The sequence below is a fragment of the Melanaphis sacchari genome, unplaced genomic scaffold (genome assembly GCF_002803265.2).
Source record: "Melanaphis sacchari strain LSU unplaced genomic scaffold, SCAv2.0 Contig122_pilon_pilon, whole genome shotgun sequence".
NCBI lineage: Eukaryota > Metazoa > Arthropoda > Insecta > Hemiptera > Aphididae > Melanaphis > Melanaphis sacchari.
Genome location: NW_020270484.1, coordinates 881,584 through 905,474, shown reverse-complemented (window position 1 = coordinate 905,474; position 23,891 = coordinate 881,584). Strand labels below are relative to the sequence as shown.

The 23,891-nt window shown below is 25.9% G+C and overlaps 4 protein-coding genes and 1 non-coding gene across 7 annotated transcripts; 3 read left to right on the top strand and 2 right to left on the bottom strand.

Moving 5' to 3' along the window:
• Positions 1–411: 411 nt before the first annotated feature.
• On the bottom strand, positions 412–8,374 carry LOC112590908 (cytosolic 10-formyltetrahydrofolate dehydrogenase). 3 transcript variants are annotated; one of them, XM_025334513.1, is made up of 17 exons: positions 7,925–8,013; positions 6,480–6,528; positions 6,361–6,417; positions 6,183–6,280; positions 5,958–6,123; positions 5,647–5,751; positions 5,359–5,583; positions 5,018–5,229; positions 3,556–3,835; positions 3,084–3,418; positions 2,808–3,001; positions 2,541–2,734; positions 2,353–2,472; positions 1,199–1,449; positions 916–1,115; positions 770–842; positions 412–622 (listed from the first exon to the last, which is right to left on the bottom strand). In XM_025334513.1, exons 2-16 carry the CDS (start codon positions 6,498–6,500, stop codon positions 787–789), a joined length of 2,514 nt encoding a protein of 837 aa, XP_025190298.1. In that variant the 5' UTR covers positions 6,501–6,528; positions 7,925–8,013; the 3' UTR covers positions 412–622; positions 770–786. The 3 variants fall into 3 exon arrangements, with proteins under 3 accessions (XP_025190298.1, XP_025190296.1, XP_025190297.1); XM_025334511.1 differs by lacking the exon at positions 6,480–6,528 and adding an exon at positions 8,122–8,374 and having other exon boundaries at positions 6,183–6,417; positions 7,925–8,066; XM_025334512.1 differs by having other exon boundaries at positions 6,183–6,417; positions 7,925–7,967.
• A 1,886-nt stretch (positions 8,375–10,260) lies between these two features.
• LOC112590931 (zinc finger MYM-type protein 1-like) lies at positions 10,261–11,342 on the bottom strand. The gene is made up of 2 exons (XM_025334549.1): positions 10,426–11,342; positions 10,261–10,348 (listed from the first exon to the last, which is right to left on the bottom strand). The coding sequence occupies exons 1-2, from the start codon at positions 11,340–11,342 to the stop codon at positions 10,261–10,263; spliced, it is 1,005 nt and encodes a 334-aa protein (XP_025190334.1).
• A 779-nt stretch (positions 11,343–12,121) lies between these two features.
• On the top strand, positions 12,122–15,178 carry LOC112590930 (arp2/3 complex-activating protein rickA-like). The gene is made up of 10 exons (XM_025334548.1): positions 12,122–12,274; positions 13,169–13,316; positions 13,401–13,447; positions 13,514–13,697; positions 13,780–13,826; positions 13,910–14,093; positions 14,183–14,229; positions 14,312–14,564; positions 14,621–14,683; positions 14,757–15,178. Exons 1-10 carry the CDS (start codon positions 12,122–12,124, stop codon positions 15,176–15,178), a joined length of 1,548 nt encoding a protein of 515 aa, XP_025190333.1.
• A 508-nt stretch (positions 15,179–15,686) lies between these two features.
• On the top strand, positions 15,687–15,895 carry LOC112590938. The gene has a single exon (XR_003114483.1). It is a non-coding gene; the product is annotated as a small nucleolar RNA U3 (small nucleolar RNA).
• Positions 15,896–17,213: 1,318 nt separating this feature from the next.
• LOC112590906 (RNA 3'-terminal phosphate cyclase) lies at positions 17,214–20,538 on the top strand. Its single transcript, XM_025334509.1, has 10 exons — positions 17,214–17,502; positions 17,635–17,752; positions 18,558–18,690; positions 18,748–18,871; positions 18,970–19,028; positions 19,096–19,255; positions 19,755–19,867; positions 19,948–20,101; positions 20,208–20,312; positions 20,412–20,538. The coding sequence occupies exons 1-10, from the start codon at positions 17,464–17,466 to the stop codon at positions 20,487–20,489; spliced, it is 1,083 nt and encodes a 360-aa protein (XP_025190294.1). The 5' UTR covers positions 17,214–17,463; the 3' UTR covers positions 20,490–20,538.
• The last annotated feature ends 3,353 nt before the right edge of the window (positions 20,539–23,891 follow it).

Here is a 23,891-nt window from a genome sequence, read left to right as displayed (position 1 = left end):
AGACCATCTACGATCTTGATGTTTTTTAACTTTATTAATATACGAAATGATGGAATGAAGATACAAACAAAAAAATAAAAATAAATTATATATAACGTAACACTTAACACAAATTGTATTTAATAATATGTACTTATATTTAATGAATTGAACTGAATACGTGTAAGATAAGATCAATTTTATGAATGAAAAATTATAGGAATGTCTAAGTAGGAAACAGAAGTAAATGATTTTTCATATATTTAACTTATTCTTAAAATAATTTTGTTGATTAGATCATGCAAAAATTTTAATGTACATATACATAGTTTTATATTTGTACAGACTTAGTCACATATGTAGTATAGTGAAATGTACACGCAGATTCGGTTGAATAATAGAGGTCAGTTCAATTCATCGTGTTTCAGTCAGTACAAGTTGAGGTAGGAATATATTGAGCGTATTGTTTCAAAGGTTATGAGCATTAAATCATCAACTATAAGAGGTATAAAAGGGTTAAAAAATGTATGATTAAATTCAACTGTGGACCATTCCAATCCAAATGGGTTGTGACTGGCAAGAGTTCTGTACACTGAACTTGTATTGACGACATCAATCAAACTGTATGCTTATATTTTAAATACTATAATTTAAAAAATAAAAATATATTAATAGTATTTAATATAGAAATAGATTTTAGGAACCAGCAGCAAAACTTGAAGGTGGAACACAACACATATAAATAAATAATCATTATCAATATAAAAGCAATAAAAAAAAACTGACTCACCTGACAATAACTATTAATTAATATTCCACTGTTACGCATTTAGTTTTTAAATATTCATTCAAAGCTTCTTCACCTAATGCAGACAATTAAGAGAGTAAATATATTTAATAACCAAATAAAAAAATTCAAAAGAGGAAAAACTATACCTAAATCTTTGCCAAATCCAGACTTTTTGAAACCACCAAAAGGTGCAGCAACATCAGTTTTATTATAAGTGTTTATAAATACAGTGCCAGCATCAATTTTTTCAGCAAATCTTAATGCCTTGCTTATATCTTTTGTGAATATACCAGAAGATAAACCATAATCAGTTGAATTTGCTCGCTTGATAACTGCATCCAGATCACTAATTTATAAGTTGATGTAATAAATTACAATTTAATAAGAATTATATACTATTCTTTAAGTACAGAAAACTTCTTTTTATACCTGCTACTAAATTTAGTTACAGCCATGATGGGTCCAAATGATTCTTCTTGAGCAATAAACATATGATCTTCAACCCCTGTGAACACAGTTGGCTCAAAATAGTATCCTGGTCGATCTAGACGTTTTCCTCCAGTTTTCAATTCAGCTCCTTCATTCTTTGCTTTTTTGCAATAGTTAATTAATTTTTCCAAGTGAGCTTTATGATTTTGAGGTCCATGATTAGTATCACGTTCTAATGGGTTTCCAATTTTCTAATATTGAACAAAAAATTGTTAAATAATAAGCATTAACCATTACTACTACTTAATGTACTCAATTAATTAAAATAAAATAACTGAAACCAATTTTGATAAAAAAAAACACTGCTAAAATATAAATATTGTAACTAAATTAATTTGGATTGAAAATTACTAGTTAATAATAAACTACAAAGATTCAACTAGACTTCATTTAAAACTTATAGGAACCTCTATGAGATTTTACTGTATCTAACTAAATATAATTTAGAGCACTTTAATAAAATATAGTAAAATGTTAAGTATTTTCTATTATGATAATTAAAAAACTTATAAAATTGAGTTAAAAGTTTCTTTCGTATGTAGCAGCATTTATTTTTTTAAATTTTTTCTTCATTTTATCACCTAGTAAGAAAAATGTATTATCAGATAAAACTTTAAAAATGATTGGTTTTTTTTTTTCGTTTTATTATTATTATTGAACAAAAATTGCTAAGTTCACTTTCTTTAAACAAAGCCTGTAATGGAAGTACAGATATATAATGTTACTACATATATTGACAAAACATTAGATAATAAATATGCATAGAGCAGAATGTTAAATAAAAACAAATTTTTTACAAATTTACCTATTTAAAATTTAAAAAAAGAAAAATTACACTTTTAATAAAAAGATATTTAATCTTAAGTTTTAATAATTAAGATTAAATGATTATTATTAATTTAACTTAATTAACTGCATTATTTATATATTTTTTTAAATTTAATTTAATAATGTATTTATATTTTTATTCTAAAATAAAATTATTTTTGGTATGTACCAAACTTGAAAAAATATTTCTAATTATTTAAGCAATAAAATAATCTTATACCTACAAATAGAATTTAAGGTGCTTGACTATTTTCTCATTTACTTACAATTTTTTTTACTTCTTCAACAACTTTGTCAATAAATTTGTCGTGTATGCTTGATTCAACAAAAATTCTACCTGCTGCTATACAGTTTTCTCCTTTGTTGAAGAATACTCCTCCCATGCTCTAGATATAACAAAAGTCAATTGCTTACAAAATAAATTAAATCCTTTCAGAAAAATAAAGAAACATACCATTCTAACAGATTTGTCCAAGTCACAATCATCAAGTATAATAAGAGGGGATTTTCCACCAAGCTCTAAGGATACTTTTTTGAGATTTGATTCTGCTGATGCTTTCATGATTGCATGACCGGTTGCCGTGCTGCCTGTAAATCCCACTTTTCTAATGTCAGGATGTTCAGCTATTGCTCTACCAGCCTCAATACCTAATAGACCATAAGTTTTAAAATATTAAAATGATAAAACATAATGATTCACTCAAATCTACAGTAATAATACCAAGTCCAGGAAGTATATTTATAACGCCAGCTGGAAAACCTGCTTCTACAGACAATTCAGCAAACTTCAGTGCAGTGAGGGGTGATACTTCTGTTGGTTTCAATACCACTGTATTACCTGCCGCTAAACATGCTGCCATTTTCCAAGACAACATCATCAATGGATAATTCCAAGGTGTAATAATTCCACAAACACTATTTTCAGACAAAATCATAAAATAATATTTAACAACATAATATTGAATATATTTAAAGTTGCCATTTTAAACTAACATACCCGAATGGCTCTTTTTTTGTAAATGTCAAATTTCTATTGGGTCTAGCATGTGATATCGGTATTGTTTGCCCATGAATCTTATCTGCCCAACCAGCAAAGTATTTCCAAACATCAATAGACATGCCAATATGAGTTTTCAATGCTAATGTGTATACTGCACCAGAATCAATAGATTCTATTGTTGCCAATTCTTCTCTGTTTTTATCTAATAAATCTGCTATCTTATACATAACAGCTCCGCGATCTCTGGGACTCATTTCAGACCATTCTCCTTCAAATGCCCTACTAGCCGCAATAACTGCTTGATCCACATCAGCTTCAGATGCACACTGAATCTAAAATCATACAATGTTTTGATAACTTAATCCCAAAAAACTCTTTTATGATTCATAACACATTAAAAGATAGAAATAAATTTTAAAAAGTTAAAAATATTCACTATTTATGGATAAAATTTGTGAGTAAGTCTTACTGAACAAATAACAGATTCATCAGTAGGATTGATACATTCCAAAGTTTTTCCAGACTCAGAGTCTACAAACTGTCCATTGATGAATAATTGTTTTGCAAACTGTAATTTCATATTGTTGACTTCAACTACTACTGGATCATATTCTACACGAATATTATCATCAATTGAACCTCTAGATCTCTTGACCAAGGTGTTACAAAAATCAGAGAAAACAGGAGACATGTATACATCATCATTCTTCAGCGTTAATTTCAATTTATCCTTGATTTCTTCAATTAACCTAAATTATTTGATCATAGAAACTGAGTAGTTATTAACTAGGGTGTCATGTCAATTCATCACGGCTAAATGCATCGTGCGTCAATTCACTGTGGTCATTTTATTACAACATCAATTCATCGCATGTTATCGTATTTTATAATTTCTGAACTCTGCCAATGTTAATCTCAATCTTATGACAGTTGTCAAATCATTATTTTAATTTTTAACCATCATGTATTTATCTATTAAGCTCATATATTATTGTTTGTTTTTTAATAAAATTTTTCAATCATAGCTTTTCAAATGCTAAAAATTAAGAAAGAAAATGGTATACTTTGCTACAATGGCTATTTTTTTTGAAAAGAAAAGGAAAATGATACAAAGTACATGTGGACATTTTATCAATATTATAAAAATAAATGTTGTGAACAACTTCACCTAAGTGAAAGAAAAATATTAAAAAATACTGACCATAATTATGTTCCGAGTTTATCAGATGTTGAGGTAAAAAAAATACTTAATAATCTATCAGGTATAGCCAATAATAGGTAATAGGTTCAGCACTTACATAAATACATAATCAAATCCCTATTGAATCGTCTGGGCAGCTACCCATTATAAATAGACTAAAATTTACCTACTATTCAATGTATACTTAAGTAATCAAAAGTTACAGTTGCCCAATGGCCCAATCAACTTAAATTTTATCATTTGATGAAATGACAAAAACCACAGATGGAAATCTTTTTTTGCAATATGATAGTGGTATTAATACTAAACAAATTTTAATTTTTTCAACAACATGTTTATTGAGTCTTATAAGCTTATAGGAATAGCACAATGCGACAATTGGTTTTGTGAAGGTACATTATCTAGTTCTCCATTATTATTTTACCAATTTTATACAATTCACACTCTTTAGTATTCTAATGTGTTGCTCATAATTTTCAATTGCTATTGTAAATTTTGTAAATAATGTATATTACGTGAAATACATACAATATTTATTGTGATTAATAGTTTTTTGATTCTTTTGTGATTATTTAAATAAATAATTATTTAATAAATATTTGATGAATCTTTGCGATAAATTTATGTGCGGTGAATTGACCATGATCATTTGACTCGCAGTGAATTGACGTACATCCATTAACTAGTAACTAATTACATAGTAAAATTAAAATTACATTTAATAAATTACCTCACGACGTCCATAGAACCTGCTCCAGATTGAAAGAAATGAGTATCTTTTTCAATTTCCATGTTTAGGATATTTTTCCAAATGGATTCCACTGCAGGGATGTATGCTTTCTCTTGATCTGTGTAATCAATAGTTTCTTGGACTGTATCTACATTACCATAATTTGATGCAGCCATCATCTTTCCATTCACAGACAACCTCTCAATATTTATCTAACCAGACAAATTTAAAAAAAAAATTAAGTGTGTTTTGGGTATAAAAAAAATACATTTTAGAAAATAAACAATATTTTAGGATAAAGTTATTGCCTCTTAATAAATAATTAATAGTATCATGTTTACTTTTACACCATCGTTGCAAGTAATCAATAAACCTTTACTATGAACAATAGCTGGAATTTTAAGTGTATCAACAGTCACAAGGTCACCAGTAGGTGATTCATTTTTCCAAATAGATGATTTGTATAATTTTACTTCTGTTTCGTCTATGATAGTCCAAGCACCTGGAGAACTGTCCAACCCTCTAATGAAATTCTGAATATCTACTCCACTTTTAGACCAATCTACCTAAAATCAAAATATTAAGTTATAATAGATCCTTCAGAATTGTACAATTTATGCGGTACTTACTTTTTGTAAAGCCTTTTTTCTTACAGATGGTTCAAAAGAAGACCCTTCTGTAGATTGGGGTATAACTGGGGCTGTATTATTTGCCACCATATCAACAGCTTCAGCCTGAATAATTTATAATATAATTTATTTTTGTCAAATAGATAAATGTTTGACTATGTGTTTACATAAAACTTTCATTATTTTTTTTTTTAATAAAAATAATGGAAATATACAAGATAATATCATAATTACTATTGTATAAGCTATTTATTTTTAATAATAAGAAAAATCAATATAATAAACGTTTTTTTAATAAAACTCATAATTACCATACTTTTGATGCCTTCAGGATAAAGAAACCGATTGTACAAAGAATCAACAGTATCATCTGGTAAAACTGGGCATGATTTTTGAGACAAAATTGGGCCAGTGTCAAGTCCATCATCAGCCCAAAATATAGAAAACCCAGCTTCCTTGTCTCCATTTATCAACGTCCTAAAACAATACATATTTAATTATAAATTAAAAAAATGGAACTCATTATATTATCTTACCAATTTATAGCACTAACTCCTCTATGTTTAGGTAAAATCGAAGGATGGTAACATATACTTTTATGTTTTGGATGTTCTATGACCTCCATAGGGATAAACTGTGAACAGAACGGTAGCACATTGAGTTCAGCGTCAACTTGTTTATACTGTGCTACAATTTCAGGTAATGCATTTTCACCTTTACGCCACGATTTAATTTTGAATACTGGAGTATTATTTTCTGAAGCAACAGCCGCTAAATACAAAAAAGAAAAATATCAATAAATAATTATGCGTAAAATTAAAAAAAAAATTTACACATATATATTTTTGATCCATTAAAAGCAGTCTTTAGTTAACAGCCGAACTATAAAAAAATAAATATAATTAATATAGATCAACTATAGCAATCGTATTCCTACATCATTTAATATTCACTCTCTACAGAGTCATAATTTATGATTCAGTAAGTCAGTAAATTCAATTTTTAGTTTATTTATTAAAGAGTAAATCTAAAGGAATAAAACTTAAAAATATCATTAAATACATGTTCAGTAAAATTAAATATTTAATTATATTTTGTAAATAAAATTCCAATTTTGAAATCTCTTTTTTTTAAATCCTATCTTTTTATCACATGAATTTAATATGAATTTGCCTTTTTTGTTAATTTTAATGATTAGGTATATAAATTATGTAACTACTGATAAGTAGGTATTCTAATTTAAATGTAAGTTATACATGTAATATTATATTTTATTTTTAATTTCATTTTTTTAATAAGCTTACAAATGTATTCTATTTTTAATTTATTTGCACTAGTATTTTTTTTTTTATATATATAAACTAATATTATTATTATTATTTAAATTGGACATAATTAGTTTTAAATAATTCCTATTATTGATAACAATTATTACTATTAAAATAAAAATTGAGAATATTTCAATTAAATTTAACTGTAATATTTCTTAATTGAAACATAGAACAATTTAAAATTGAATTGACTTGCCTACAATAGTTCAATTATATAGAAAGATTTATATTAGCATTGATTTATATTTATAACAAATAATACTTGTAATTAAATGGGACCAATTTGATTTATTTTATACTTTAATTTACATTAACTATTACTAACTATAAAGTTATTATTAAACTAAAATTTGAACTATTTGAACTAAATTATCAATAATAAGTAATTAGTGTTTAGTACAAAGTTTAACATTTGAAATTTGAATCTAAATATAAACTTTGTAGATATTAAATATTAATAATAGATAAGAAAATTATAATTATTATTATTATTATTATTTATTATTTTTTTTATTAAACTGTTCATTAAATTTTCATTTAACTATTATCAGGAAAAAAGAAAATTATCATCAATAAAAATGTGGGTAGAAATTGTTTATTTATTTTATATGTTTAAAAAAATCAAACAAATTTTATACTTAATAGCAAAATAAAATTGAAAGGATTAGGCGTATTAACTTTTTATAGTAACATTATATGATTAATAATTTTAAAAAAAAATCGTTAATTTATTTAATTTATTAAATATTAGACTAAGATATAAAAAATATTTTTTTATGAATAATTTAAAATTTTTTATAGTTAAATAACAATGACATTTGTTTTTGGTTCTTAGACTTTCACAAAAATAATTATAAAATTAAAAATGTTATTATTCCATAGTTTTTTTGATAAACAAAGATCAATAATGTATAATTCATAACTATATGAAATTATTCGATACCTACCCAATGGATCTTGCCGATTGCCTTTGTCTAATATAGTAAATACACCAACTACACGGTGACCGTTTTTCAACAACAATTTATACACTTCAGCTGCAAAAGTACTCTGACCAATTATGGCAACATTTAGGTCTCGTTGGTTGATCTACAATGAACATTAGAGTTATTAAGGTGACTGAAACTTAAAAAATCATACTTACAAGACCAAAACGGCTTAATGGTCGACATTTGGTAAATTTTCTGAGCATCAACATGTTAAAAGTCGCTAACAAGTAGTAACTAAAGTCTACAATTGCCCAGACAAGTCAATACTCAACTAATTAACTATTAAACTATTTTTACTAACTTAATTCTAAAGACACTTTGCTTGCACCAAAATACACAACCGTAGCCGAATCTAAAATCTAAATGCTAGTATTTAAATGATCTAATTTAAAAAACGACTGAGTTCACAATCCTACAATCGGCATCCAGTGACTGAGGCGATAAGACGATAAAGAGGACGCACATAATATAACTATAGTTAGTAGTGTTAGTACCCATTAAATCATCAGGACGCACACGTGGACGTACAATTATTAGATAAGGTTTATCAATTTATCACGACGAATACGCACAAGGCACAAGTACTGAAAAATACAACCACAACATTGAACATCAATCATCATATTTCGTTAGGGTCTCGCTCGTCTCGGATATTACAATATTATTGTAAAAATGACTGCAATGAACAGTTTTGTTTAATTTCGGCGGTAAATAATCTATTCTGAGGTAAATATTCGATCATTACGCAGTGATGAATAGTGGATATTAAGATACAAAGTTTCATTATGTTTCTCACTGTCCTATTGTCGAAACTAATTGTGACATAAAATTAAAAAAAAAAAATGAATTTATTAATGTCATTTGTAATTATTTTTATAATATTTTGAATTGGCTTCAATCGTTTATATATTATCAATAAAAAATTAAATAATCAGTAATAGATTTACTTACTAATTAAAAATAAGTACAATGTTTGAATGCTTACTATGAATAATTAATATAATTAGAGATTTAAGTCACTAATTATTTAAATTATTATAAATTATCAAGTTATGTAGTTCATTGATTACGTTGGTTACTTTATTCGACAGGCTATTATTTATTCATATTTGTACATACGTATGGTCCCAAAGTGTTTTTTGTTTTATCGATTTTAATTTCATAATATTTTGTTGTTCAACGTTAATAAAATTAATTTTATTATCAAATAATTATTCAAGTTATAATTCTTTTAAACGAATCATAAAAATTGTATAATGTAAGATTTTTAATTTGAGTAAAATATGGTGTGTAGAATAAATGAAATAAAAAATTCGATAAGTATTGTTTTTATGGAAAAATAAAACAAAATTATTCTGTCACCAACATTTTTTTTTCGTATTGACTAATAAATTATTTATAAACTTCAAATGGCTTAGCCACAATATGAAATCCAGTTTTTGCCTGTTTGGCTGTAGCCTGTAGTCATGCGTGGAGTGGTGGTATTAATTCATTGTTCTCTAACAAAGCCGTTATACTTAACAGAACAACACAGTCAACACACGATGACTATAAATTTCAAAAATCTGCAACTTAGTTGTCTAGTAGAACTTTTCAAGTTTATTTTGGTGAAAAAATCACGTATCTACGACTAACAGCTCGGACGAAAAAGCACAAATAATATATTTTAACGAACACCATCGTTGCAGAGGATATCTGATGATCTTGAGGAAAGACCTTCAAACGAGATTTAGTGAACCCCGAGTTTGTGGGTCCACTACTAAGATGATGTTTTTCACTGCCGAACATCGCATTAAACGTAACGCTTGCAGAGAAGATCGAAGTAGAGTGCGCACTACTACGCAAATTTCGGCAGATGTTTCCAATACCGTAGCAAGTGCGGTGACCGAGACTATGGTATACTACAGTGGCGTAACTTCAAAATTTGGGCCCGGGAGCGAAATTTTCAACGGGCCCCCCATCGTCCAGGTATATATATTAAGAAGATCCAGGGGAGTGTATTCACCTTACTAAAATTACTAAAAAAAATTTTTTTAAATAAAAAATATTAATTTAATACTTCATATTATATACATACAAAAAAAATTAGTAAACAGTCATAGCAGTTGTAACAAATAATAATTAACTCTAATTAACCTTAAAACATTCTTCTGGACTTTTTATTTGTCAAAGTAGAAATAATATCTGACGTATTAATTTCTTTTGTAATTTTCTTTTCTATTGATATTATAGCCAAACTTGACAGACGAATTTGAGACATCGTACTTCGAAGATAGTTTTTAATTATTTTGAGTTTAGTAAAACTTCTTTCTGCGTTCGCCACCGTCACTGGTATTGTCAAAAAAAGAAAACAAGCTGTACATAAATCTGGAAAACTTGCCGCTATTAAATAATTGTCAACAATTATAAATTTTACCAAATCATATACAGAATTTAATTTTGAAATTTGATTTTCAAACGAACGTTTAAATTGAATAATTTGGTTGACTAAATCTATTGTTAAATCATTTTCATAATTGTTTACCAAAGAAGTAGTTAAATGTTTAAGTTCATTTTCATTCATTGAACATATATTAATTGGTAATATTGAAGAAAAACGTTTTATTACTTGGTTCATACCATTAAAACGGTGTTCGAGTTGTTTGATAATTATGTCCAGAGTACGATAGTAAATTTGTGTTTTAAAATATTGTTCAGCATCATGGAGACGTTCATCGTTACTTAATTCATCAAAATATTTAGTTGTTTTTGTTTTTCTTATTTTAGTGAACGTTGGCTCGACTCCCCACAAAATTGCTATTTGTTTAGCTTCCTCGAACACTTCTTCAAATTTATCACGCATTTCTTTTATTTTATTTAAGGCTGTTTGAAGCAGTTCAAAAGCTTTAAGTAAGTCTATATCCGATTTTTGTAGCAATAGTGACACAATTTGTAATGAGTTGAGAATTTTTGATTCGATGACAATTATTAAAATTACATCAAACTTTTGAAAATAGTTTTGAAGACCTGACGCTTTACCTTTTTCATCTTTATTTCTACCCATAAGTGAAATATATGCTAAAAGTTTTAAAATATCTACGTAAAGCAAACTAAGCGCTTTTAAACAATCATTTCGTGAAGACCATCGAGTAGTACATAGTCGTTTGAGTGAAATAGACACAGAACTCACTGATTTTAAGTGTGCCCACCTTTTAATACTATTTGCAAAATATGAATAAAGGCATTCAAGTTTTTCATAAAAATTTTGAATTTCAGTAATATTTTTAACCGAGTCATTAATTACAAGATTTAAATTGTGAGCGGCGCAATGTACGTATAATGCAAGTGGCTGAGTGTGTTTGATACGTGCTTGTAATCCACTATAAACACCACTCATGTTAGCAGCTCCATCAAATCCAATCCCTCTTAACTTTTTAATATCAATTTTATTTTTTTCAAAATTATTGTATAGTTGCTGTTCCATTTCACAACTCGTTTGGCCCTCCATAATTTCAAATCCAATGAAACGTGCACTGTTTCCAATTAACACCCGTGGGATGAAGCCGCTAAAAAAGTTATAGTTGAAAAGTAGACAGGCACACTAAGTCTCATCTAATAATAATAATTTAAATACAATTTATTAAATAAATTTATAATATGAATTATTCAAAGTTTTCTGCGTTATGCACTAAATATTATTCAAGTCGCCTTAAAAATTCAGTCGAAGTTGCCGCTTTGATTTGGTCTTCTCTTAAAATATTATATGTTGCTTGTATTTTGTTTTTTAAGTCTTAATGATTACCAGGTAGATATATGTATAAGCCACAGTTTTTGGATGTCTCCATGATAAAAATCTAATGGTGTTCGAGATTTTTTACACGCACAATTAAATTATTTAAGTAAAGTAATAAAATTATATACCTATTTATCAGGAATATACATCATTTATACATATAAATATTTTCAAAATAATATTTTGTACAGTTCCATAAAAAATATACGACTTAATGTAAACTTAATACTTAATAAATTACATGATAATAATTGTTTGTAAATATATTTTATCTGGTTTAAATATAAAAGCATACAAACATTATAATAATATTATATATACAAATTCGTTACTATATGAGTTTATGAATAAACAAACATCGATCGTTCAATATTTATTTAAAAATGTATCTAGCTAATGAATTTGTGATCGGTTTTTCATTTGGAATTATAAGTATTGTCGGAATACATAAAATGCATGTTTATGCATTAAAGTACTGCGGGCTTAGTAATTCAACTGACTATGAAAGTGACGTGCAAAGCAAAGAGGATTTAGAGGTAAACAAAATAAAACACATATCTAATTCATAAATTGTGAATCATAAATGTAATAGCTCGACATGCTTTACCCATCTTTGAAATTTTCAACAGATAGAATGGATATAGGTGTGTTAAATCTATTTATTTGATAAAATATTGAATTGAAACATTTTTTTTTCTTAAGTATTTTTCGTATTTTATAACTTTAAGAAAAAGTTTTAAAAGTTCATAACAGAACTTGCAAATGTTACAATAACATTATATTTGACAAAAAAGATTGAATTTTGTAAACGTAATTATAACGGAAAACGATAAACATAAATAATTAAATAACACAAAACAAAACGATTAACAAAATATATGATATATCATCAAACAAAACATAACGCAAAACGATATACGATGGTATATCATAAGAAATAATTAATTTCCAATTATTTAATAGTTATAAATTATAAAATATACTAAAAATTTTAACTCTGACTAACGTTAAACGCAAAAGTTGAATAACGTTTAAATTCTGAATAACGATAAACGCAAAAGTTAAATAATATTTAAATTCTGAATAACGATTAACTCAAAATTTGTATAACGTTTTAATTGTAAATAACGTATAATAAAATATTATTTTCAAATGCAAGACCTAGTTCATAACTGTTTATAAGTCAATAAAAATTCTTTTAAAAATGGGGTGGGAGCAAACTCCTAACCGATTTTGTGATTTATTATTTTAAATAATATTTTCCGACATTCAATAGCAATATTTGTGAATATTAAAATACATTAACTCCAAATTTTTAAAATAACATAGGTAGGTAAATATATTAAAAGGAAATTAAATGTATAATGATTATAATATATATTACATCGTAATATAAACTAAAAAGTAATATTATTCATTTATATTGTTAGGATGACGAGGATGACAAGTTTCTTGATGCAGAAACTAAAAGTGAATTTTCGAGTGTCAGTGGAAACATGTCTGATAATATTTTAAAAACATTTAACACAATAATTGAAAAGAACTTATTTCTAGAACAGAAATTTAACACATTAGAAGGTTAGATTATTTTAAAAATTCAAATTAATATATTATAAAATACTTTTTGATTAAAATTTTTTTTAATAATTCATTATTTTCTAGAACTGTATAGAGGCGAAAAAGAGAAAAGAGTATCTATAGAATTACAAGTATTAAACAATTATTTTTTGAATAATCGCTTTGATATTAATGAATAGTTTTAAATTAATTTTCAGTTACAAGATTTTGAAGAACGTTTCTTAATGAACTTATCACAAACACGTGAAGTTACGGGTATGCAAGAATTATCGGAGACAGTCCAGGAACTACAAACGACAGTAGAGAAGCAACAATTGATGATTGAAAATAATAATAGGTGTAATGAAGAATGTTTTAAGGAAAAGATTAATGAATTAGAAGGTTAGTTTTTTATGTATTTAAATTAATACACTATCAAGTATTTTTTAGTCAAAAACATTTAATAAAATTTAATATTTTCTAGAACAATATAAAGGTGTAGAAGAGAAACTGAGATCTGGAGAATTACAAGTATTAAACAAATAATTATCGAATAACTATATAAATAATAATCGTATATTGATTTCAATGAATGGTTTTAATTTAATTTTCAGTTGCGAGATTTTGAAAAACGTTACCTAACGAACTTAGCACAAATTCATGAAATTATGGGCGTGGGTGGATTATTAGACACTGTTAAAAATCTACAAACGATAGTAGAGAAGCAACAATTGATGATTGAAGAAAATATTAGTTGTGATGAAGAACGTTTAAATGATAAAATCAAAGAATTAGAAGGTTAGTTTTTTATGTATTTAAAATTTAGATTAATATACTATAAAATATTTTTTAATTCAAAATATCCTATAAAATTTAATATTTTCTAGAACTGTATGGAGATGAAGAACAAAAAAAAACATCCAGAAAGCTACAAGTATTAAACAATTACATTTTCAAAAATCTATTGAGCAATAATTATATTGATATTAATAAATTCGTTTTGATTTAATTTTCAGTTGCATCATTTTGAAGAATGTTGCTTAATAAACAAAGCACAAACCTGTGAAGTTACGGATATGCGTGAGTTATCGGAGTCTGTTCAGAAACTACAAAATACTATAGAGGAGCAGCAATTAATGATAAAAAAAAAGGAAAATTGTGATGAAGAATTGAAGAGTTTAAAATTAGATATGACCACTGTTAAAAACAATTTGAACTCGTTGATCCCAAATATCAACAATCTTGGCACTCAGATGATGTCTATAGAAAGTAGTTAACTCAGAGTTATAACATTTTAATTTTAAATTTAACTAATTATCATTTAGGAAACATTGGAGCCCCCAATAGCAAGATTGACAAACTGAACAGTCGAATCGAAATCCTAGAAAGTAATTTAGAAAAAATTAGATAATAATGATATCACATAATCACTAATTATTCTTATGTCATGGGTTTGTGTAGGAGAAGTGACAAACAATTCTACCCACATTATTAGTAAGAATTACTACAATCGAACGTTCTTGTCAAGACCGAGTTTGGGAGGTGCTGGTGCAGTTACTTCAGCAGTAAATAATTTTGAATCAAGCCAGCAAAACGTCTCAATGTCGTCAATTACGACTATGAGGTCAGCATCGCAACGGCTTGCAGTTTTAAATCTACCGCCTTCTCCACCGCCACATACTTTAGCATCGGCATTTTTAGTATCTCCGTCCAAATCTCCATCACCATCACCACCACCAGCACCACTAGTACCATCACCATCACCATCACCACCGCCATCACCACCACCAGCACCACCAGTACCATCACCCTCACCATCACCACCACCATCACCAGCGCCACCACCACCGATATCTAGTATACCAGATTTAATAATATATTGACCAAAGCAATTCATCCCTACATTTTCAAATGTTATACAGTGTATGTGTATGATGTACACAATATATAAATATAATTGTATTTTTAGTTTTTTTTTTTTTTTAATCCCCTTCCGTTTATTTTGATTTGCGGCCCGCGTAATATTTTAAAATATTTTATATACTTAGTTCAAATCAAAAAAAATGTTGATTATGACTGACTTAGTGGATACTGGATACATTATATTTAATTACACCGAAGAATACCGCCAGATGGCTCTTATGTTGAAGGTCCACTGTGCCGGGATATTGCATCGAGTCACTGTCGATTTCGATACGTCTAACACGTTTTACTTGAGTTCTGTTAACAAGACGACCATAAATTAAACCAAAAAGAACGCATCTATAAATATTACAATTAATAAATTCAGTACACTTTGTGCAAAAATTCGACGAATGAGGAGTATGTGGACAGCTAGTGTTAGGCAACTGACGCGTTTTATAACTAATGGTTAGCGTCACCCAATCACTTAAGATCATACTTCACAGGATCATTTCTGTAGTGTGCATCGTCCCCTCCAGGTGCAAATCTGGAGTTGTCATCAGCCACGATGATGAGATTTGTCCGATTACCAGAGCGTGAGGCCTGCTAATGTTCATCAACTGTCATCAGTGATAATCATTTAGCGACGATGATCGCGACCAGCTTTGCTGGGAAGGTACTCGGTCAGTCTGAGTGGTGTTCTCCCTTAAAATGAAAATAAATTGTCGAACTGACAATGTTGAATTGTCTAATTTGTGATTTATTCGTTATTCGGCGTTGTCGTATTAATGTTAGAATTGCACAAATTCAATTTGTCTAGTCATTTTTGTTATCGTTTATTAATACAACAATCAAGAAGCCAAACAAGAGAACATAGACACACAGTAATTCTTGTGTACTATATTGAACACTAAAAAGTATTGATTATCGTCTTACATTTCCGCCATTTTCGAAACCAGTTCCTTTAATGTTGTTACTTGTTTGACGACATTTATTTTGTGTTATACAAACCCAATATGAACTTTTTATTTTTAAGGTAACAGAATTTAATTTTAATTCTTTAAAATATCATCTCTTTTGATTTCAATATTCATGCTACAGGTCTACAGACTATAATTTTATGACTTATGACTAATGAATTATATAAAATAAATAAATATGAGCCGGTATTATTTATGATTTAATACATATCTATTTAATTCTATTATATTATTTGTATTATTTTATAATCTTTATTATATTGTATTGGTGGCCACTGGGCTAGAATAAGGACTATATAATAATTGTCTTACATATAATGTCCTTATAATAATTTTAGTTCGGCCACAGCCCACGAGGATTACAATAATTCTTATTTATCTCATTGTATTATTGTATTTTAAATGTTATAATCATTTATTACAATATTGTTGTACAGCAACACTTATTAATTTTATTATTATACTTATACATATATTATATTATTATATTATTTTTAAATACTGAAAATGACCGTTCCACGTCAATAAAAATATTAAAAATAGTCTTAGTCTATAGATGCGTACTTAAAATTAACAATATCGTATTATACTATTTACACTATTATAATACGTATCTCGTAAATATGATACTAATTACTAAGTATAAAAATAATCATTAAATATTTAGTTGTAAAATAAGTTCATAGATTTAGAATTTAAACTTAAATAATTAAAATTATGTCAAAATGTAGTTTTTGATATGATTCTTAAATCTTAATACGCCAAAAAGTATGTAAATTACGTAGTTCATACTTGAAACTGTTGAGAGTAGTTTATGACTATGAGATGTTTTATAATTGACTTTTTAAAAGATAATAAATGATAATGTAGTGATAAAAGATAAAACACCGTTGACAGTTTATCACAGAATATAAATTTTATTATTACTGATGATAAATATTAATGATAATAAGATAAATAAATTTCAAATTTTTTTTCAACTTACTTTAGAGTTTAGACTATATAATTTAATAAATACTATACTACTTTAGTATTTAATTATAGCTATAACTTATTATAAATTAACAACAATAATTGACTTATACAATTGTAGACAATAGTTATTGATTACAGTTAGAGATTAAAAAAATCATTCCAATTCTGTAGCTGTCATTTTAGTTTACTGTTCAAACTGATTCGTCAACATTGAAAACTTAGTTCTAAATCCATATTTGCTGTTTTGGTTCACTGTGTTTTCTAGTTTTGATCATTTGAGTGAAGATATTACTCTTATATCTGGTAGGAAAATGTCAGCAAAAGTAATTGATGGCAGTATATTAGAAGGTGTAAGTGGTAAAATTAAAATATTGTTAATTATTTTATAATAAGTATATATTATTAATTTATTAATTTTTATTTTAGAATTTAATTTTTGACTATCTATTTTTATAGTACTTATATTTATGATATTATTATAGGGTGGCCAAATTCTACGATTGTCTGTTGCATTTTCATGTCTCTTAGAGCAACCTATATTAATTAATAAAATAAGAGCTGGTCGATCTAATCCTGGTTTGAAACCTCAACATTTAGCTGGTAAGTATTAATAAATAAAAGCAATTCTATTCAACATTAAATATAGGTTTGTAAGGTAAATAATAATTAATAAATATTTATAATATGATTTAAAATATAGATGATAATCCCCAGGTGTTAATTTTAAATTAGATTTCTTTAATACTTTTTTTTTGTTGGTTATCTTTATTCAAAATTTCAAATACCTTTGTAAAATTTCTTATATTTAAAAAAATATGCAAAATACAAGATAATTACAATTTTAAATTTGACTTGTATGTATTATGAAATAAATTTGTATCAAATCAAATTCTTAACAACATATATAGCTTCTTATGAAATATAATTGCGTGAAGTTTCTGAGGTTTGCTTACAGTTATTTAATTAAGAAATTAAATGATCAAATATTTTAAACACGTTTTAATTTTAATATGCTTTATAATTGTAAATAAATATTACATATTGTATAATTTATGTAATACATAATTACATGGTTGGAGTTTGTAGAAAAAAAATGCCTAATTCAAAATAAGATTTAATTATAACTAATTAGCCAGATTTGTTAAAAAAAAATATCATTAATGTGTAACCATATAATTGGTACAGTCAGAATCCATAGATTATTCTTAGATAATTAAGCTTAAAAAAATCTTTTAAAAAAAAGAAAGACTGTATAAGATTAAATACATAATTTAAACCTGTTGACTTTCAACAATGAACTCAAAACTTGATATTGTTTAGTTATATACCTAAATCAAATATGTTAAAAGTATTTGTATGTTTTTATATTATTTTTAATCTATATACAAAAATAATTGTGTTATAGGAATCCAATTAGTTAAACAAATGTGCAATGCAACTACAAATGGAGACCGGCAGAACTCCTGTGAATTAACATTTCAACCAAAAACTCTAAAAATGGGAAATTTCAATTTAAATGTCAATTCTCAAACTGCTGCGTATGATTATAAAAATATTAATAAAATAATTTGTAATTTTAACCATTTATTTTATAGGAGTATTCCTTTAATGATACAGGCAGCTTTACCTGTAGCAATATTTAGTAATCATAATTCCAATATAACTATGAAAGGAGGAACTGATGTTAGTTTTTCTCCTTCGATGGATTATGTTAAAAATGTAATACAAAAAATTTAGCTAAAAAAAAAAAACGCTATTAATATTAATTTGAACTATTAATATTATTTCATTTTAATGTTATGCATTTTGCATAATAGGTTTTATTTCCTATTTACAAGTTATTTGGTGTTCATTGTGAAGCACTTATAACTAAACGGTAATAAGTCTTTTAGAAATTGTATTAAGTGACATTAGTTTCATTTAACTCTTTTTTTTTATTCCAGAGGATTTTATCCTAAGGGTCGTGGAGAAGTAGTGTTGACAGTAAATCCTGTTTCTGAATATTTAAAGCCTGTTGAAATTAATAATTTTGGAGGTCATCCAGCTATAAAAGGATTTATATTTATTAGTGGACCAAAACCTCAAAATAACAAAAATAACCAGGTAGGTACATAATATTATTTTATTATCATAACATAATTTTTATTTGCACGTAATTTGTAGAATTAACATATAATTTATTTATACGAGTAGTAACAGTATACTTACTACTAACTTATTTGAGAAATCTCTCTTATTAAAAATATATTGTTAAATATTGCTATGTTTTTATGTAAAATAATTTTGACAACACTTTAGTTTTTAAATAATTAAGTTACTATTATGATTATGAGAAACTGCTAATGATGTTTTTAAATAAAATAAAAAAATGTTATAAAAATAAAAATGAATGATTACAAACCTAATAAACTAAATAATTTCTATAATATTGATTCCTAAAGTTTTAAGAGTAAAATCTAATTTAACATTTTTAGCCAATTTAAATCATCTAGTAGGCACGGACTAGTAACATAGTAACTTAAATTATTTTTTTTATAGACAAAAATCATAATATTCCATATAAAAAAAATGATTATGTTTTTAATTTAATAATACTATTCAGATAGTTCAAGATATAGCAACAGCTGTCAAAAATAAATTAAACCTGTCCGGTTATCATAAAATTACAATTGAAACTGAGGTTGGAAATTCAGATGGTTCTGGTGGAAGCTTAGTGTAATCTCAATTATATTAAAAATAAATTAAACTATTTATATTTTTTCATTTTATAAATATTATCTAAAATATATTTTTAGGTTGGTTGCTGATACTGGAACCTGCTTGATTGGTTCATCTGCTTTATATGATATGAGAAAATCAACTGTAGACAGTATCACCGATGAAGCATGTGATAAACTTTTATTAGATTTGGAAGTAAAATCATGTGTTGACCCTAATGCATTAGATAATGTAAATGTTATTTTAATATTTATCATTTAAATATACTTGTGAATAGTCATAATATTATATTTTAAGGTTAATGTTTAAAACTATTAACTAATGTATTTTATTAAAGCTCATTATTTTTATGGCACTTGCAAATGGAAAATCAAAAGTGAAATGCCGAGAAATCACTTTGCACACTAAAACTGCAATTTATATTGCTGAACAATTTACTGATGTGAGTTAAATTACTAAATTTTAGTCTATCATTAATTTTTATATTACAAAATTAATATTTATTTGATGTGTTAATTAATGTAATAAAATTAATTTTCAGGCTAAATTTAGCATCAAACAATTGGATGATAGTTTAAATGAAATCATCTGTGAAGGCATCGGGTTAAAAAATTTCTAATTCTTATTTTAATAATAAAAGAAATGTAATTAATTTAAGATCGACAGCATTTTTCTATTATACTTTTACAATTAAATATCCAATACAAATAAAAAATATTTAAAATCATTAGTCTTATTTATTCATACACTATACAGACTTAGCTCAAATTTTTTTGTACTTAGCATAATTCCAAGTTATTGTACTTAAAATGAGTACTTTTATATTTTATTTATAGTAAAAAAACAATTAAACTTGAAATAAATAAGTTTTAAAATATTTTATTATTTAATATAATTTTTATCAGATTTTTGTTTTATAATGTCAATATTTAAAATTTGATTACCAAACAGTGGTGCATTTATAGGTGGCATCAAATGGAAAATTTATTGTTTTTGAAGAAAAACATTTTAATAGTAAAAATATGATTAAAAAATTTGCATCGGTAATTGGTCTATATCTGTACATTGTTTAGCGATTAAATTAATACATTAGTTATTACTTTATTAACTAATGAATTTTATGATGTATATTATAGGTTATATATTTATATTAGCTATCTATTTATTATTTAAACTATAAACATATATTTTATACTTTAAATAATCTCTTTACAATTATTCTTCTATTATAAAAGTTTAAATTTAAAGAATTTAGTACAAAATTCATGGTCTTTTACTAAAGAACATTAAATTAAATGACAAATTAATATGAAATAAGGACCTAGAAATAAGCAAAATGCTATTATCAATTTTGATTTTCATTAATTTGCATGTGCAATGTATAATTTTTGAATTCATTAAGGTGAGGTTGTAGGTAAATATTTGTACATGCAATTTATGTACAATGATATTATTATAATTTTATGGAATTAATAAATTAACTTGAATAGGTTTTATTGTTTTTGTTATCATAAAGTATATGATCTTGATTACTGAAAATCTTAAGAAGTTAATATCGACCATTTTTCATTTGGATTAATGTTGTAAACTTGATGCTGTGTCTGGAACAAAATAGGTATAGTCGTAAAATGTTATACAACAAAATGGTAAAGGTCTTAATGGTTACAGCGTCTATAGATATTATACATCAGAATCTGTGGTCAAATTTTCAAAACTGCAATAAAAATTGTTATAAAATGTATGTAGTAAGTAGATTAGTAATAACTAAGGTGTGGATTTATATGTATATACATATTTGTAACAAGTAATGGTAATCGAACAATTCTTTAGAAATAGGTACGTTTCAGAATCATTTGAATGCTTTATTGAAGTTTACTATGTAAGCTTACTTACATACTTTAACATAATTTACTTTTTTACATATTTTTGTTAAATATTCCCCTATATTTAGAAAATCATCGTTGTCGCTGTTAAATCTGCAGACGTAGAAAGGTCCTTTATAGGGATGTACATAGAAAAAAGTTTTGAGGGATTTTTTTGAAAATCAGTTATTAAATATAGAACTTTTTTTCAATAAATATAGGGAATACACAATAGGTATACCTACCTAATAAAAATGTGCAAATACACAATAGGTATAATTTTATTGTATTTCTAAATCCTATTTAAGTATTTTTATTTGTTTTTTCAAATTATATTAAAATTTTAATTTGTTAGTGTTAAATTTTTATTTTGCTTTAGCAGATTTTTCACAAACACAATGTAATATTATACCTGTCTAAAAGTTTAATATAGCAATTCACATTAAAATTGAATTAGTAAATAATCATACAAATAACCAAATATTTTGGGGGGTGTTTGAACACCCAAAACACCCCTCTGTGTTCGTCCCTGGTTCTTTAGTCGCTACAAGAACATATTGCACTCCATTCGACGTCAATTTACATTAAAAAACCTAAAAAAGTACTTGATCGCTCATTTTTTTACTGACGACGAGGATCCTAGTATTGAATGAATAGTAATTAAAACAGTAATATACAAATATTACAAATATATAACTATAATTACAGTAATATTTTTTTTACGTAGGTATCTTATATTTTTAATTAGGTACATATTTGGATAAAAATAAATACATATATATGTATATATTTTTGAGTTTCAAATATATATAAATCCGCATCCTAGTAATAACTAATAACCCTTCATAATAATTCATTTTTTTTTAATCTGATGAAATCAGAGGAATATCAAAAATCAGATAATAATAAGCAATCACGATTAAAAACAGTGATTTACGATATAGGTAATAAAATTGAGATAAATCATTAATATTTTTTCGGGGACGCAATACTGCGTTAGTTTACTACCGTTATTGTTTCGTTGTTACAGGGGTAGTGGTTTATGGTTAGTGGTTACTTTTGCCAGGGATCAAGGGCTCACTACCTTACGTTATTATTATATACGAAAATTCATTTGTACCCCATTCGTCTTTGTGCAATATATTATGTGCCTGCAAATAATAACTTATTAATTTAGTCACCTAATACTTGTGTATTTATTATTTGTGCAAACTAAACTCATATAAAATAGTCTTTTTAATTTATATAAATTATACAAAATAGCTATAAAAGTATTAAATAATAAACATCAATTATAATATCCAGACATCAGTCTATCGAGAGTAAAGTATTTTAAGTTCTTCAGTGCCCTGGAGATGTTTATTTGTACCCTCATGTGTTGTCTTCGTTATACTAACGCACAACATGAGCTGAACATTTCTACAAAATATACTCATATTCAAAAACATTACCCTCCCTCGCAGTAAAAACCGACTACATGTTAATAACCATTAATGTTGAAGCCTAAAATTTATATTATAAAGTAATTGAGTACATTTTTTACATTTTTAGTGTTTTAAGTTTTTTCTATAGGTAGTTAAAGAAAATGCTTAATGAAATAATTAATGTGTATTTTATGTTTTCTCAAGATCTATTTACTTTTCTTGATTTTTTATTTAAATTCTACGTGATATATGTACTGTACAATTATTTTTATTCAAAATCTTCAATGGTGAATCAACTATACGTCTACCAATTGAAATTCGTGATAATAATAATGTAAAATACTATCTATATACATTTAAATATTTAATCTCTATAACTTTTTTATTTTAAAGACAGTTACACAAAATTTTAACATTTATTAAACACTACCAATGGTATTATTTTATAGAAATAATAATAGAAATAAATGTCATAAATAAGATAATATTTCTTTCTAAAAAACAATAGGTACCTCTTGTAACAAATATTGTTACAATACAATTTTATTGTATTGTGATTTGTAATATAAAAACTGAGTGGTTGAGTGTTATTTTATTGTGGAGCGACGACGCACACCAGCAATTTCGTGTAAAATGTAAAACTACAATAATATGATATTGTAATATCAATTATGTATTATAATTTATAATATGTAAATTAAATAAATAATAAAATCAATTGTATTTGAATATTGA

Coding starts and splice junctions, on each gene's coding strand:
- LOC112590908 (XM_025334511.1), bottom strand. CDS start 8,175: ATGTTGATGCTCAGAAAATTTACCAAATGTCGACCATTAAGCCGTTTT. Junction 5,584..5,646: donor GAAAAAAGGCTTTACAAAAA/GTAAGTACCGCA, acceptor TTTTGATTTTAG/GTAGATTGGTCTAAAAGTGG. Junction 3,002..3,083: donor ACAAAAAAAGAGCCATTCGG/GTATGTTAGTTT, acceptor GTCTGAAAATAG/TGTTTGTGGAATTATTACAC.
- LOC112590931 (XM_025334549.1), bottom strand. CDS start 11,342: ATGAGTGGTGTTTATAGTGGATTACAAGCACGTATCAAACACACTCAG. Junction 10,349..10,425: donor ATTATTCAATTTAAACGTTC/GTTTGAAAATCA, acceptor ATTATTTAATAG/CGGCAAGTTTTCCAGATTTA.
- LOC112590930 (XM_025334548.1), top strand. CDS start 12,122: ATGTATCTAGCTAATGAATTTGTGATCGGTTTTTCATTTGGAATTATA. Junction 12,275..13,168: donor AAAGCAAAGAGGATTTAGAG/GTAAACAAAATA, acceptor TTATATTGTTAG/GATGACGAGGATGACAAGTT. Junction 14,230..14,311: donor AAACATCCAGAAAGCTACAA/GTATTAAACAAT, acceptor TTTAATTTTCAG/TTGCATCATTTTGAAGAATG.
- LOC112590906 (XM_025334509.1), top strand. CDS start 17,464: ATGTCAGCAAAAGTAATTGATGGCAGTATATTAGAAGGT. Junction 17,753..18,557: donor GAAACCTCAACATTTAGCTG/GTAAGTATTAAT, acceptor ATTGTGTTATAG/GAATCCAATTAGTTAAACAA. Junction 20,102..20,207: donor ACCCTAATGCATTAGATAAT/GTAAATGTTATT, acceptor ATTTTATTAAAG/CTCATTATTTTTATGGCACT.